The sequence below is a fragment of the Cetorhinus maximus genome, chromosome 19 (assembly GCF_964194155.1).
Source record: "Cetorhinus maximus chromosome 19, sCetMax3.hap1.1, whole genome shotgun sequence".
NCBI classification, from domain to species: Eukaryota; Metazoa; Chordata; class Chondrichthyes; order Lamniformes; family Cetorhinidae; genus Cetorhinus; species Cetorhinus maximus.
This window is the reverse complement of record NC_135897.1, coordinates 27,377,667-27,394,205: the sequence shown is the minus strand read 5'-3', so window position 1 is coordinate 27,394,205 and position 16,539 is coordinate 27,377,667. Positions and strand designations below refer to the sequence as shown.

The window sequence follows — 16,539 nt, the reverse complement described above, 5'->3', positions numbered from 1 at the left end:
ATCACTTCCTGCTTATGCTGTTAGGCACGGAAGTAGTCTTGTGTTAGAGCTTCACCAGGTTGACTCCTCATTTTTAGGTATGCCTGTTGCTGCTCCTGGCATGCCCTCCCGCACTCTTCGTTGAACCAGGATTGATCCCCTGGCTTGATGGTAATGGTAGAATGGGGGATATGCTGGGCCATGAGGTTACAGATTGTGTTTGAGTACAATTCTGCTGCTGCTGATGGCCCACAGCGCCTCATGGATGCCCAGTCTTGAGCTGCTAGATTTGTTTGAAATCTAACCCATTTAGCACGGTAGTAGTGCCACACAACACGATGGAGGGTATCCTCAAATAAACTACAGGTTGACCCAGGCCCACACTGGACTGTGACTGAAGCTTGTGTTTGACTCTTCTGTCCAGTAATATCCTCATCACCTACAGGAGTCAAACTGAAATATGTCAGCAACCTTTCACCCCGCCCGCAAGCTTGCAAAGTTATTCACTTCAAATGTTACGCTGCAATGGCACTGTGTAGTAGCTAAGTTAAAGAGTAGGGGAAGTAAGGTTTGGCAATGCCAATTCATAAATAGTTACACTTGAGTTAATGCCACAGAATGCCATTAATGTGACCCGCATTCATCAGTTGTAGTCATCTGGCTGAAAGTTACAGACAGAGACTGAATGCAGAACGAACGCACAGCTCAACAAAGGAATATTATTTATGTTAGGCAGGGACTTGGATAAAGTTTAATTTCTAACCTTCAGAGGATCTTGGAAGGATAGACTACTTAGGAACAATGTTAGTTTAAACAATATGTCACAAACCTGCAGGATAAATCTTCGAATACCAATGTACACAAGGCAATACCAAATATTTCCCCGATTTAGAATGTGAGAGAAAAATGTCATGGAAAATAATCAGAACAGTGGTAGAGAAAAATTACATTGGTTATCGCACTCTACCAAATAATGTGACCCAGTTTCTGTGTAACAATAATCAACACTGTACTTTGCTCGACTGTAGTATTTATCTTTGACTGTAAATGCCTATTATGGATATGCATCTTCTATTTTCTCTCCTCTTGCTGGTGCACACACCCGATCAATCTCTATAAAACACTAGTGTCATGAAACTAACATTTTTTTCAGAATATTTTTCTGGTTTATTGTAAAGTAGGTTTATGGGGGTAAGTATAGCTGGATCTGTGTGTGATTTAATTACATTAGGAGTCAAGTAGGCTGCAAGTTTAAATCATCAAAAGGAAACTAGGTGTTTGACATGCTAATGAGTAAACATGGATGCTGGCTTAGCATACAAGGTGTAAAGGGAATTTGCATTTTTAAATAAATGAAGGGATATTTGGATTTCAAAGGGATCCCAGTCTGTTTACAACTAGCCAGGCAAGCAAAGCTAAGGAATTTGTTTATTTTTCCCAAAGGTTATTGACAATATATAGTGACAACATGAAAGATTCTATATTATGAGGGAGATACAGCTTCAAAGACATATGGAGCGATAGAACTAACATATTAAAAAGAGAGAAACATATATAAAGGAGGATTAAAGGCTATGTGTCAGGAGAAGGCCTGTAAGATCTAACGGGAGTGTGTGAAATAGCCTTAATGAAGCCTCCAGCATTTATGCATGAGTCTGCTGTTTACAAAACTGAAGCTGGAGAAAAGCCATTTGGAATTCCAGTGTCCAGGGTATTGTGTTAACTTGCTGAGTTTGCTTAAAATATAAAATCTATTTTTGGGCCTTTGCTGGAAGGGTTGAGAATCAGGGGAAACAAAGTTAAGGTGATTGGCAAATGGATCAAAGGTGACATGAAGAAAAACTACCTTACGCAGTGAGTGGTCATGATCTGGAATGCAATGCCTGAAAGGGTGGTGGAAGCCAGAATCACAGAATCTTAACGGCACAGAAGGAGGCCCACTGTGTCTGCACCAGGTCTTCAAATGAGCATTATGACCTAGTGCCATTGCCCTGCCTTTTCCCTGTACCCCTTCACCTTGTTTCTATTTAAATAATCATCTAATGCCCTCGATTGAACCTGCCTCCACCACACTTCCAGGCAGTGCATTCCAGACCTGAGCCACTCGTTGTGTGAAAAAGTTTTTTCTCACGTCACATTTGCTTCTTTTGCAAATCACTTTAAATCTGTGCCCTCTCGTTCTTGATCCTTTTATGAGTGGGAAAAGCTTTTCCCCATCTACTCATGATTTTGAAAACCTCTATCAAGTCTCCTCTCAGGCTTCTCCTCTCCAAGGAAAACAGTCCCAACTTCTCCAATCTATCCTCATAGCTGAAGTTTCTCATCCCTGGGACCATTGTTGTGAACCTCTTCTGCACTCTCTCCAATGTGTTCACATCCTTCCTATAAAATGGTGCTCAAAACTATACATAATATTCCAGCTGAGGTCTAACGAGGATTTTATATAAATTCAGCTTAACCTCCCTGCTCTTGTACTCTATGCCCCTATTAATAGAGCCTAGGGGACACTATATGCTTTATTAACTGTTCTCTCCACCTGCCCTGCCACCTTCAATGATCTATGCACATATACACCAAGTCTTCCTGCTCCTGCACTCCCTTCAAAATTTCACCCCATATCTTATATTGTCTGTCCATGTTCTTCCTACTAAAATGCATCACCTCACACTTCTTCGCATTCAACTTCATCTGCCACCTATCTGCCCACTCCACCAACTTGTCTATGTCCTCTTGAAGTTCCACACCGTCCTCCTTGCAGTTCACAACACTCTCAAGCTTCGTATCATCCGCAAACTTTGAAATTGTCCCCTGCACATCAAGATCTAGATCTACCAGCTCAATATTCCAGGATATAGGGTCTTCAGGTGAGACAGGGAAGGAGGTAAAAGAAGAGGGTGTATCGCAATATTGATCAAGGAATCAATTACAGCAGTAAGGAGGGATGACATCTTAGAAGGCTCCTCAAATGAAGCCATATGGGTAGAACTTAAAAACAAAAAAGGAGCAATCACATTGCTGGGAGTCTACTATAGGCCCCCAAACAGTCAGAGAGAAATAGAAGAGCAGATATGTAGGCAAATTTTGGAGAAGTGTAAAAATAATAAGAGTAGTCATTGGGGGATTTCAACTTCCCCAACATTAACTGGATTCGTCATAGTGTGATAGGTTTAGAGCAGAATTCTTAAAATGCATCCAGGAGAGCTTTTTAAGCCAGTACTTAGAAGGTCCTACAAGAGAGGGGGCAGTCCTAGACTTAATTAGAGGGAATGAAGCCGGGCAAGTGGTAGATGTATCAGTGGGGGAGCATTTTGCAGATAGTGATCATAACTCCATTAGATTCAAGGTTGTTATGGAAAAGGACAAGGATGGGCCAGAAATCAGAGTTCTAAACTGGGGGAAGGCCGATTTTAATAAGATCAGATATGATTTGGCCAGAGTGGACTGGGAGCAGCTACTTTTAGGTAAATCTGCATCAAAGCAGTGGGACTCATACAAGAAGGAAATAGGGAGAGTACAGGGCCAACATATTCTAGTAAAGATAAAGGGTGGGACCAACAAATCCAGGGAACCCTGGATGTCGAGGGATATACAGGATTGGATAAAGAGAAAAAGTGAGGCTTATGGCAGATACCGAGGGCTCAAAACAGTGGAAGCCCTAGAGGAGTATAGAATGTGTAGGGGGGAGCTTAAAAAGGAAATTAGAGCAAAAAGGGGGCATGAAAAAACATTGGCAGGTAAAATAAAGGACAATCTAAAGTTATTTTACAAGTACTTTAAGAGTGAGAGGATAACTAGGGAAAGAGTAGGGCCGATTAAGGACCATAGTGGTAATTTGTGTGTGGAGCTGGAAGACGTAGGTAGGGTTCTAAATGAATACTTTGTGTCAGTGTTCACAAGTGAGAGGGACAACGTGGGTATGGAAATCAGGCAGAAGGACTGTGATGTAATTAAAGAAATTAGCATAGAAAGGGAGGAGGTTCTAAGTGGTCTGGCAGGCTCAAAAGTAGATAAATCGCCAGGCCCGGATGAAATGTATCCCAGGCTGTTGAGTGAGGCAAGGGAGGAGATAGCAGGGGCGCTGGCAATAATTTTCAATACCTCTCTGGCCACAAGAGAGGTGCCAGAGGACTGGAGGACAGCCAATGTGGTACCGTTATTCAAGAAGGGAGGAAGGGATAAACCAGAGAACTACAGGCCAGTCAGTCTAACCTCAGTGGTGGGGAAACTATTGGAAGCAACTCTGAGGAACAGAATTAATCTACACTTGGAGAAGCAGGGATTAATCAAGGACAGTCAGCATGGTTTTGTTAAGTGGGCATCATGTCTGACCAATTTGATTGAATTTTTTGAAGAGGTGACCAGGTGTGTAAATGAGGGCAATGCATTTTACGTAGTCTACTTGGACTTCAGCAAGGTTTTTGATAAGGTCCCGCAAGGGAAACTGATAACAAAGGTAAGAGCCCACAGGATCCAAGGTAATTTGGCAAATTGGGTCCAGAATTGGGCTGAGTGGCAGGAAGCAGAGTGATGGTCCAGGGGTGTTTTTGTGACTGGATGCCTGTGTCGAGTGGCGTTCCACAGGGATTGGTGTTGGGTCCCTTGCCGTTTGTGATATATATAAATGATTTAGACTTGAATGTAGGAGGGTTGATCAGTAAGTTTGCGGATGACACGAAAATTGGTGGGGTGGTAAATAGTGAGGAGGATAGCTTTAGATTACAGGAGGATATAGACGGCTGGTCAGATGGGCTGATCAGTGGCAAATGGAATTTAATCTGGATAAGTGTAAGGTGATGCACTTGGGCAGGACAAACAAGGCACGGGAATACACGATGAATGGTAGGACCCTGGGAAGTACCAAGGATCAGAGGGGCCTTCGTGTGCATGTCCACTGGTCCCTTAAGATAGTGGGACAACTAGATAAGGTGGTTAAGAAGGCATTTGCGATACTTGCCTTTATTAACTGAGGCATAGAATATAAGAGCAGGAAGGTTATACTGGAACTGTATAAAATGCTGGTTAGGCTGCAGCTAGAGTATTGTGTGCAGTTCTGGAATCCGCATTATAGGAAGAATGTGATTGCACTAGAGAGAGTGCAGAGGAGATTTACCAGGATGTTGCCTGGGCTGGAGAGTTTTAGTTATGAGGAGAGATTGGATAGACTGGAGTTATTTTCCCTGGAGCAGAGGAGATTGAGAGGGGAAATGATTGAGGTGTATAAAATTATGAGGCGCATAGATAAGGTAGACAGGAAGGAACTTTTCCCCTTGGTGGAGGGATCAATAACCAGGGGGCATAGATTTAAAGTAAGGGGCAGGAGGTTTAGAGGGGATGTGAGGAAGAATTTTTTTCACCCAGAGAGTGGTGGGAATCTGGAACTCACTGCCTGAAAGGGTGATAGAGGCAGAAACCCTCATAACATTTAAGTAGTATTTGGATGTGCATTTGCAATGCCATGGCATACAAGGCTATGGGCCTAGTGCTGGAAAATGGGATTGGAATAGTTAGGTACTTGTTTGACCGGCGCAGACTCGATGGACCGAAGGGCCTTTCTCTGTGCTGTAGACCTCTATGACTCTATCTATCAGGAAAAACAAGGGTCCCAGTACCGACCCCTGCAGAACTCCATTACAAACCTTCCTCCAGCCCAAAAAACATCCATTGACCATTACTCTCTGCTTCCTATTTTTCAGCCAATTTTGTATTCACAGTGCTACTGTCCCTTTTATTCCATGAGCAATAATTTTTCCCACAAGTCTGTTGTGTGGCACTGTGTCAAATGCCTTTTCAAAGTTCATGTACACCACATCAACAGCATTACTGTTATCGACCTTTTCTGTTACCTCTTCAAAAAACTCCAGCAAGTTAGTTAAACACGATTCCCCCTTTAGAAATCCATGCTGGCTCTTCCTTATCAACCCATATTTTTTCATATGACTACTAATTCTATCCCAAATAATTGTTTCTAGAATCTTGCCCACCACTGAAGTTAAACTGACTGGTCTGTAATTGCTGGGCTTATCCTTGCAACCTTTTTTGAACAAGGGCGTAATGTTTGCAATCCTCCAGTCCTCTGGCACCTCCCCTGAGTCTAGGGAAGACTGAAAGATTATGGCCGGTGCCCCTGCAATTTTTACTCTCACTTCCTTCAATGTCCTTGGATGCATCTCATCTGATCCCGGTGCCTTGTTAACTTTAAGTACTGACAGTCTAATCAACACTTCCTTCTTATCAATTTTGAACCCTTCTAGTGACAGAGTTTCCTCGTCTGTCACCGTGGCCTGGGTAGCATCTAGTCGATACATTCAAGCCTTTCAAAAGGGAAATAGACAGTACAGGAAGGGGAAGAATTGCAGGGCTATGTGGGAAGGGTGGGGGTGTTGGACTAGCTAGAGTGCTTTTGCAGAGAGCCTGCAAAGGCTTGACGGGCCGACTGTCCTATGCTGTGACCATTCTATGATCTCTCATTCCCAAAGGCCTAATGTGGGCAGGCTGCTCTCACCAGTACTACCTTTGATTAGTTACTAGGAGGTGTGTGAGTGCAGCCGGATAAAGACTGTTCTACAGTGAAAACTGGGATCTCTGTGGAGTTGGGGATTGAATTTGTACCCACTTGGTGCCTTTAGATCCACAATGAAAGACTAAATTTAGCCTCAAGGTAACGTGTGAACCAAAAGAAAATACATTATAGCTTTTTAAATTAAAATGACCATCCCTTTGGAGAGCACACATTGGAAGGGTGAATTATATCAACCCATAAAGTCGATCTCTTTTTAGACATGAAAGGGTCAAAACTCTGGTCGTGTTCCAATCGTGTTATCCAGGGACTTGAGGCTGATCTTGTAAAATTTTCTGCAGATTTCACAGAAAGAAGTTTCTTTGTTCACTTTTAAAAGTAACAACATCATGATAAAAGCATTTTTACCAAGTTTGCAAACAAGGGCCATGATGTGATGCAAACTTACTTTAACCATTGTGTAAAACAGCACAATTGAATAACCAGGGCAGTACCATTTAATACATTGTGACCACACAGCATTAAAGGACTTGGAGTAGATTATTCCTCTAAAAGCTCCCCACTGAATCACTAATATTCCTTTCAAATCTTTATGAGCAATGGCATGAAAGGCTTCTTTCAGACTGTTTCCAAAGAATAGACTCACTATATTGTGAAGTGGCAATACAATTAAAAATTAATAATCAGACCATACTTCAGCATGCAGGAACTATTTCACAGCAATAAGTTCTGGTATGAGATTCTAAAAAACAACAGTTCTCAAACTTTTATGGGGAAACTCCCTGCAAATACTGACACACTCTTGGGAACCTAGCTTCTAAAGGTCAATGTCTAATATCCAAAGATACCAAAATATTATCATTGCAGAAAACTATTTTTATTGCCTACAGCAACTGAAATAAATTAAAAACGTAGAGAAAACAGTTGTCAGAGAGGCAGATGTCGACCTTGGGGACGTAGATTCCCTCAGGGACTTCCCTTGGGTTCAGGGGCCCCAGCTTGAAACCCATGTTTTTGAAGTGCAGCATATCCAACCTGATCTTACCGTGGTAATGTATCGTGAATGGAATTCTGGCGCATCCTTCAAAAACGTTAGACCTGGATGTGTATCCACGATATCCTGGGTAAGACATTTAAAACATGGAGTTAACCTTAATGCCTGGATATCGACCATCTGGCAAAATCAACATTGCCTTCACTCAGCATTGTGTAGGTAAAGACCCCAGGTCATGGAATCACAACATAGGGACAGAAGGAGCAGGAGTCTACCATTCAGTTACTTGAGCTCACTCTACCATGGCCGGCCTGCACCTTGAATCCATTTACCTGCCATTGATCCTTATCTCTTGATGCCTTTAATCAACAAAAATCCATTGACCTCAGTTTTGAAAGCTCCAATTAACTAAACACCAAAATGTGGGCACAAGGGTTCCAGATATTACCATTTGTGTGAAAAACTGCTTCCTGATTTCACTCCTGAATAACCTGGCTATAATTTTAAGGTTATGTCCCTTTGTTCTTGAACTTCCCCACCAGAAAGGATAATTTCTCTTTTTCCACCCTATTGAACCCTTCAAAAAAATCTTCAATCAGATCTGACGCCATGTTCAAATGAAAAAGCAGATTGCTGTGGAACAGAAAGCACTTCCTTAATTGAGAGAGAAGTGATAGAAAGAGGAGCATAAACAAGTGAACTTGTACAAAATTCACTGCAGCATTTCACAGCTAGGGAAGAGACTTTGAGATGTTCTTGTTGAGTTTTGTACGCGTGAATCTCAGAAATGAATATTTTATTGCTGTAAGATCGGGTGAATTAAGTTTCATTGATCAGATCCTACAGATGATTAGAACAGCAGATGAAATTACAAAATTGCTCCTGGTGACATGTACAGAGAAGCACAAACTTTCTGAATTCATGCTAAGGAGATTGGGAGTTCTTTGGCATTCACCCTTTGTTTGTTTCTACTTCACTTTACCATTCCTCGGTACACGCTGAACCGCATATATCTCTATGTTGTGTTTGCATGGAAGAGAAAACTAGTTTTCACTTGTCCTAACAGGGCTGAGCCAGGTGGAAGATTGCTTGGGAAGCCCATTGGTGTTCTCCTTGGATATAACAGGAGTGGTTTATTCCTGTTTTTTTGTGGGAGTAAAATTAAGTGGAGAAGATACATGGGGTAGAAACACAGGGGAATTGAGTTCCACCCTAAGGTGCACCAGTCCTCCAACTCCCCCATAGCTCCTGCTGGGATCATTTGCTGCCCCCACCACCCTGCACCTCCACCCCTGCAAAACCACCCCCGCCCCCCCCCACTAAACCCCAAACTGGAATTTCTAACATTCTTTGATTTTAGTTAACGAGTCTGCAAGGAGACATTGTGTAGAAATTGGACCTTGATGCACCTATTTTCTGGGTGGAAAAGGAACCAACTTTGATGCGCAAAATCCTGCGGCCTACATTGAGGGAAATACCATCAGGTCACTGCTGGTGAGTTAAGGGCCCGATATTAATTTTTTCAAATATAACAGCTGTTTGTCTGGGTGTGAGAAGTGAGGTAGCTCGTCTAAATTATTGAAATCTGGGACCCAATTTTGAGGATCCTGGCTGGGGTTCATCTTGAGTGCAGAGCAGGAAATATCAACTTGATTAGTTCCTTTACATCACTCTTAAAGCGCTTGTATTAGGTTATCAGATTGACACTCATGGGTGAATCCAAAATTTGCCTTCAGATCCAGATATGTTTCTGAATGCCCTACTATGACAAATGAAATCTTGGATTGTGTTATATTCTGACAGCTTTTTCAGCACAACTTTATTTTTATTTGTTCATAAGATGTCAGGGTCTCAAGCAAGGCCAACATTGTTTCCATCCTACTTGTCCTTGAGAAGGTGGTGGTGAACCACTTTCTTGAACTGCTGCAGTTCATCTATTGTAGGTATTCCCACCATTCTGCTAGGTAGGAAGTTCTGGGATTTTGACCTACTGCCAATGAAAGAACAGAGATATAGTTCAGAGCCAGGATGGTGTATGAGTTGGAGGGAGCTTAAAGCTGGTAGCATTCCCATGTGACTTGCTGCCTTCATCATTTTAGAGCTTGGAGGTTGCAGAGTTGTAAGGTGCTGTCGAAGGAGCCTTGGTGAATTGCTGCAGAGCACCTGTAGATGGTATACAATACTGTGACTGTGTGCTGGTGGTGAATGGAGTGAATGTTTAAGGTGGTGGTTAGGGTGCCAATCAAGTGGGCTGGTTTGTCATGGATGGTATCAAGCTTGTGAGCGCTATTGGAGCTGCACTCATCCAGGCAGGTGGAGAGTATTCCATCCCACTCCTGACTTGTGCTTGTAGATGGCGGAAAGACTTTGGGGACTCAGGAAGTGAGCTACTTGCTGCAAATTCCCTGCCTTGATGCCACCTGCTCTTGTAGCCACTGTATTTATATGGCTGGTCCAATTAGGACCAACATCCCTAAGATGTTGATGATAGGGAACTCAGCCATGGTCGTGATTGAATGTCAAGGAGATAATGGTTAGACATTCTCTTATTGGAGATGGTCATTGTCTAGTACAAATGTTACTTCCCCTATTCAGCCCAAACTTGAATGTTGTTCAGCTTTTGCTGCATGTAAGTAGGGGGCTACTTCATTATCTGTGGAGTTGTGAAGTGGAACTGAACACTGTGCAATCATCAGCAAACATCCCCATTTCTGACCTTGTGATGGATGAGAGGTCACCAATGAAGTAGTTGAAGATGTTTGGGCCTAGGGCACTATGCCAAAGAACTATGCCCAACCATCTTCAGCTGCCTCATCAATGAACTTCCTTCCATCATAAAGTCAGATGTGGGGATGTTCGCTGATGATTGTACAATGTTCAGCACTATTTGCGACTCCTCAGATATTGGAGCAGGCCATGTACAAATGCAGCAAGACCCGGACAATATCCAGGTTTCGGCTGACAAGTGGCAAGTAACATTCGTGCCACACAAGTGCCAGGCAATGACCATCCCCAACAAGAGAGAATCTAACTATCGCCTCTTGACATTCAATGACATTACCATCACTGAATCCCCCATCCTGGGGGTTACCATTGACCTGAAACTGAACTGCACTAGCCATATCAATACTGTGGCTACAAGAGCAGATCAGAGGCTAGGAATCCTGTGACGAGTAACTCACGTCCCAACTCCCCAAAGCCTGCTTACCATCTACAAGACACGAGTCAGGAGTGTGATGAAATACTCTCCACTTTTTTGGATGACTGCAGCTCCAACAACACTCAAGAAGCTTGACACCACCAAGGACAATGCAGCCCGCTTAATTGGCACCCTATCCACAAATGCTCAGTCCCTCCACCACTGACACACAGTGGCAGCAGTGTGTACCATCTACTAGATGAACTCACTAAGCCACCTTAGACAGCACTTCCCAAACCCATGACCACTACCATCTAGAAGGACAAGGGCAGCAGGCACATGGGGACGCCACCACCTGGAAGTTCCCCTCCCAGCCACACACCATCCTGACTTGGAACTGTATCGCGTTCCTTCACTGTTGCTAGGGAAAAATCCTGGAACTCTCTCCCTAGCAGCACTTTGAGTGTACCTACACCACATGGGCTGTAGCAGTTCAAGAAGACAGCTCACCTCTACCTTCTCAAGGGCAATTAAGGATGGGCAATAAGTGCTGGCCAAGCTCGCAACGCCCACATCCCATGAATGAATAAAAAGAAAACTCCCACAGCGATGTTGTGGGCCTGAAGTGACTGGCTTTCAACAACCACAGCCAGCTTTCTTTGTACTAGGTATGACTCCAGCCAGTGGAGAGTCACCCCCAGGAGGAAGCTGAGATGGATCATCCACTTCGCACTTTTAGATGAAAATGCAAATGCATCAGCCTTGCCTTTTGCACTGATGTGCTGGGCTCCACCATTAATGAATGGGGATGCTTATGGAGCCTCCACCTCATGTTAGTCGTTTGAATGTGCACCGTCATTCACGACTAGATGTGACAGGACTGCAGAGCTTTGATCTGGTCTGTTGCCTGTGGGATCACTTAGCTCTGTCTGTAGAATGCACATAGTCCGATGTTGTAGCATCACTAAGTTGGCACCTCTTTTATAGGTATACCTGGTGCTGCTTCTGATGTGCTCTTTTTCAACATCCTCATTGAAGATAGATAAAAGCAAAATACTGCAGATGCTGGAAATCTGAAACAAAGACAAAAATTGCTGGAAAAACTCAGCAAGTCTGACAGCATCTGTGAAGTTCTGAAGAAGAGTCATCTGGGCTCGAAACGTTAACTCTTTCTCTCCACAGATGCTGTCAGACCTGCTGAGTTTTTCCAGCAGTTTTTGTTTTTGTCTCATTGAACATAGGTTGGCCCCTTGGCTTAGTGGTACAGGCAGAATGAGGGATATGCAGGGCTTTGATGGTACAGATTGCAGTGAAATATAATTCTGCTGCTGTTGATAGCCCACAGCACCTCCTGTGCTGCTAGATATGGTCTGAACCTATCCCATTTAGTATAGTGATAGGGTCACACAACATGATAGAGGATGTCCTCAGTGTGATCATGACAATTTTGTAGTTTTAATGGTCACTATTACTGATGCTACTTTTTTTTAAACTCTGGATTTATTTAATTAACTAAATGTAATTCCTCCAGCTGCCGTTGTGGGATTTGAACGTGCACCTCTAGGTCAGTAGTCCAGCCCTCTGGATTACTAATTCAGTAACGTAACCACTTTACTACTGTACCCTTAAACAGACTACAAGGACTGTGATAAAATCCTGAAGCTAAAGATAGCAAGCTGGCATGAAAAAACAATGACCCTTTATTGTGACAAGAAATAACAGAACATGGACTCATATCATAATTCCCCTGTGACCTCTTGATCTCAGGTATGTTGTTGTTGAGAATTGTGCTAGTGATCCCAGGGGCTGCACAGCAATGGCTCAGAGGGAAATTCTGGAATGCACAGCTCTTGCTTGCCTCAGTACTGAGGTTTAGAGTATTGGTGGCACAGGCCTAGGATAAGCGCGTCCTTCAACTCGGAAATAAGACACGGCCAACAAGTCCCTGGAAAAAGGAAGGCAAGAGGAAAGAAATATCCTGAGGTTGCACTTGCCTAAACTGACCAGCAGGTGTCATCTGAAATCTAAAGTGAGCAAATTCAGGACAATTAACTGATGTGAATTTAACCCAACGTGAATTATTCAGATTCAGACAAAATTCAGTGCCAACATCCTAATTTTATACTTAACTATGTTGGGTCTCAATTTCCATTTTAATCACAGCAACTTTTCCTCTTTATTTAATGTTTCTGTCATTAACACATGATACAACAATATAGGGATTGGGGACTGGAATGTAATAAATATTTTGGTAATTGTGAATGTTTTATTCTAGTTCCAGCAAAAGCTGAACAGCCTCCTCTTTGCAATGTGCTGTAACATGATCAGTGGAAAATTCTACCAGTCCGCAGAGTTTTATTTAACACACTTCACAGCAACATTGTGGAAGATGATCTGTTGTCTGTCGCTGCAGCTAAAGCCCTATTGAAGGACTACTTATAAAAGACCATTTGCTTAACTACATTAGAGCACCCTAGAGCCAGTGATAATGGTCTGCTAGCATTAGCAGTCAATCACATGTCTGACTGTAACAGTTGCATATTTCTAGCTCCGACGCCATGCCAATTGATGGATATCTAGTCACATTTGTACAAGACATCAGAAACACCATTCTCAAGTTGACATGCTTAATAACTTACTCGTAAATGTTTTGCAACATATTTAACAGGTGGGGGGGATGGTGGTGTTGGGGGAGGGAAGCAGGCAAGTTTTAGCAAAGTAAAATTATGAAGGAGGAAAAAAATTGTCAGAGAAACCAAAACATAAAAAAAATCAGCCTGTGTCACTTAACATAAAAGAAACTTTCGAGTGGAATAGTGAGGGTCGGATAGCTCAATAAACTACAAGGAAAAACCTTGTGCAGCAATCTGTGCTTCAACAGGTGGAAGAATTTCATATCATTACAGTTTTCACATTTAGCAAAGATATGAGCGCTGGCAGGTGGGCAAAGAGCATTTCTCTGACTCTTCTGGCATCCTTCTGTATGCCCAGGTCTTCTTCCAGCCACGTGAGATGGTGGGTGTGAGTGGGGGTAGGAGTGGGGCCGCTGCTTTACCATTGGAAAACCTTTTGGTGCCATCACTGGTGTGGGGGGAAAGAATTCTAACTCTAAATTCCAATTCTAAAACTGACACTTCAGTTCAGTGCTACATTGTTGAAGGTGCTGCCATTCAGGTGGAATATTAAACTCTGCCTCTGTCTCTCTGGGCAGGTGAATGCAAACAAGGCAATATTAGAAGAAAAGCAGGGCAGGCCTCCTGGTATACTGGCCTGAACTTACTATCAATCAACAAAACTGATTACCTGATCACTGTGGTTTGTAGGTCCTTGCTGTGTGTAAATTGGCTGTCATGTTCAAAAGTAACTAATGAGATGTGAAGCGCTTTGGGATGTTCTGAGGTGATAAAAGTGCTACATCAATGCGAATACTTTCTTTATTACCAGCGCAACCAGCTGAGACAACCTGTTACGCATCAGACTACAACTCATACTGTAACAGTGTATGCATTCTTGAGAGATTGCCCCGCTGTGATTAGAAACTGTATTACAAAGGCCTCCGCTACTAATAGTCATAGTTTCTAAGGATTCTACAGTAAGACTGCAGTCTAGTAAAATTGGTGGACTTCACCACAATCTACAACAATAGCTGGACTGAAGGAGATTTTTTTGCATAGATTAATAACTAGAATCCACACCTGGTTGGCTGAGGGAGGAAGTGAGTTGGCTTTTTTCTCCAAAGTCACCAGCACTTGCGTGCCCTCACAAGCTCTCTCAAACTCATTATTTGAATCCTCCGGGGTGGATGTAGCTGCGTTAGTGCTTACAACAGTTTCCAATAATGTCAGGTGCTGTGATCTGCTGGTCTCCCTGTGCTTTTGGAACTGTTAGCTGGTTGTTGTTGTTCAGCTACAAACACAGAGGAGTGACACACGTTATAATGTGCAAGACATGCTTAGAAACAGCGATAATGTTGTTTTTGGGATTATGCCCACGTAAGAGTTAGTGGGTGAGTAGAGGGAAAGGGCAAAGCAAAAGCAGGATGGTGCTCATTTTGGAGACCTCAGGTTTCAGTCTACCCAACTCACTCTGTGTTGTCAACCCTCCATGATGTCCAACATGCCTCTTCAAAGGCAGCTAAGGACATAACATTTTGTAGCTTTTCTGCAGTTGGCCCTACTCCCTCTGGTTGTAAGCCAGCTTATCCTGTAGGTGGAGGAATTGTTGTTCAGATGTTTAAGTTTCAAGAACACATGCAGCAATATCCAGTTCATCTTGCAGTTTATTCAATGTGTTTGGTAAAAAAGCACGTTTGTTGAAGATGAGTTTTGTTAGCAGGGTGAGAAACTATATTAAAATCTATGTGACATGAAGTTGAGTTATAAATTGCAGCTTGAATGGGTGCAATGCTTCCAGTGGGATTGTGCATGGCAAACACGGAAAAAGCTATCTAGCTATCTGAAGGAGGCAACAATAAAAAATGAGGCTTTGTTACATGCATATAAGACAATAAGACATAGGAGCAGAAGCAGACCATTCAACCCATCGAGTCTGCTCTGCCATTCAATGAGATCATGGCTGATCTGATAATCCTCAACTCCACTTTCCTGCCTTTTCCCATAACCCTTGATTCCCTTACTGATTAAAAATCTGTCTATCTCAGTCTTGTATATACCTAATGACCCAGCCTCTACAGCCCTCTGCGGTAAAGAATTCCACAGATTCACGACCCTCAGAGAAGAAATTCCTCCTCATCTGCCTTAAATTGGCAACCCCATACTCTGGGATTATGCTGTCTGGTCCTAGCCTCTCCCACAAGGGGAAACAACCTCTCAGCATCTACCCTGTCAAGCTCCCTGAGAATCTTATATGTTTCAATAAGGTAGCCTCTCATTTTTCTAAACTCCAGTGAGTACAGGCCCAACCTACTCAACCTCTCCTCATAAGAAAACCCCTCCATTCTCAGGATCAACCCAGGGCAGCTTTTTCTGGTCGGCGAGTGGGGGCGGAGCCCACTCGTCGATGCGTAAAATAACGCGGGGTGACGTTGAGCGTATGTCCCGACATTTCCCCGTGTCATTTAGATTTTCAGTTTGGCGGGCACGCAGCCAACTCAGCTGCGCACCCGTCAACCTGTCATCGGCCTATTAAGGCCATTAAAAAAGTAATTGAAATGATTAATGGACCTGCCTGTCCAACCTTAAGGTTGGCGGGCAGGCAAAGAGCCCAGGCGGCCTTCTGAAAAAGCATGAAACCTCATCCATGGGCGGAATGAGGTTTCATGAGGGATTTAAAATTTTCGGAATATTTTTAAATAAAAGTAATGGACATGTCCCAGCTCATGTGACAGTGTAACATGAAGGGACATGTCAGGAAAATTTTTCCTAACCTTTAAAAATTTTTATAACTTCAATCGATCTCCCTGAGGCGGCACTTTGCCTCAGGGAGATCTGTGCGCTCTTTCACACGCATGCGCAAAAGAGCGCACTCCCAGCTCAGGGAATCCCTCCCCCCGGCCCGCACAGGTAGTGCTCAGCGCTTTCCAAGCAGACATCACGCTGGGCAGGCCTTAACTGGCCTGCCCACATAAAATGGCGGCGCACCCCCAACTGGGGGCGCCAATCGGGAACCCACCTGCCCGTGCCCGCACCTGCACAACCCCCCTGACGGGGGGAAAATGCTGCCCCTTGTGAACCTTCTCTGAACTGCCTCCAATGCCAGCATACCTGTCCTTAGATTAGGGGACCAAAACTGTTCACCTTATTCTAGGTGTGGTCTAAGTAGTGCCTTGCATAGTTTTAGCAAGACGTCCCAATTTTTATACTCCATTCCCTTTGAAATAAAGACCAACATTCCTTTTGCCTTCCCTATTACCTGCTAAATTACCTTTGTTGTTCGCATGACGACTCTCAA

General features: G+C 43.4%; 1 protein-coding gene across 3 annotated transcripts in view; it reads right to left on the bottom strand.

The window, feature by feature from the left end:
* Nucleotides 1–16,539, bottom strand: part of ppp2r3a (protein phosphatase 2, regulatory subunit B'', alpha) — a 414,183-nt gene that overhangs the window by 37,782 nt on the left and 359,862 nt on the right. For all 3 annotated transcript variants that reach the window (XM_078563604.1, XM_078563605.1, XM_078563606.1), the window contains one exon: nucleotides 7,542–7,616. In XM_078563604.1, coding sequence (XP_078419730.1) covers nucleotides 7,542–7,616 — 75 coding nt within the window. The remainder of the gene's footprint in view (nucleotides 1–7,541; nucleotides 7,617–16,539) is intronic.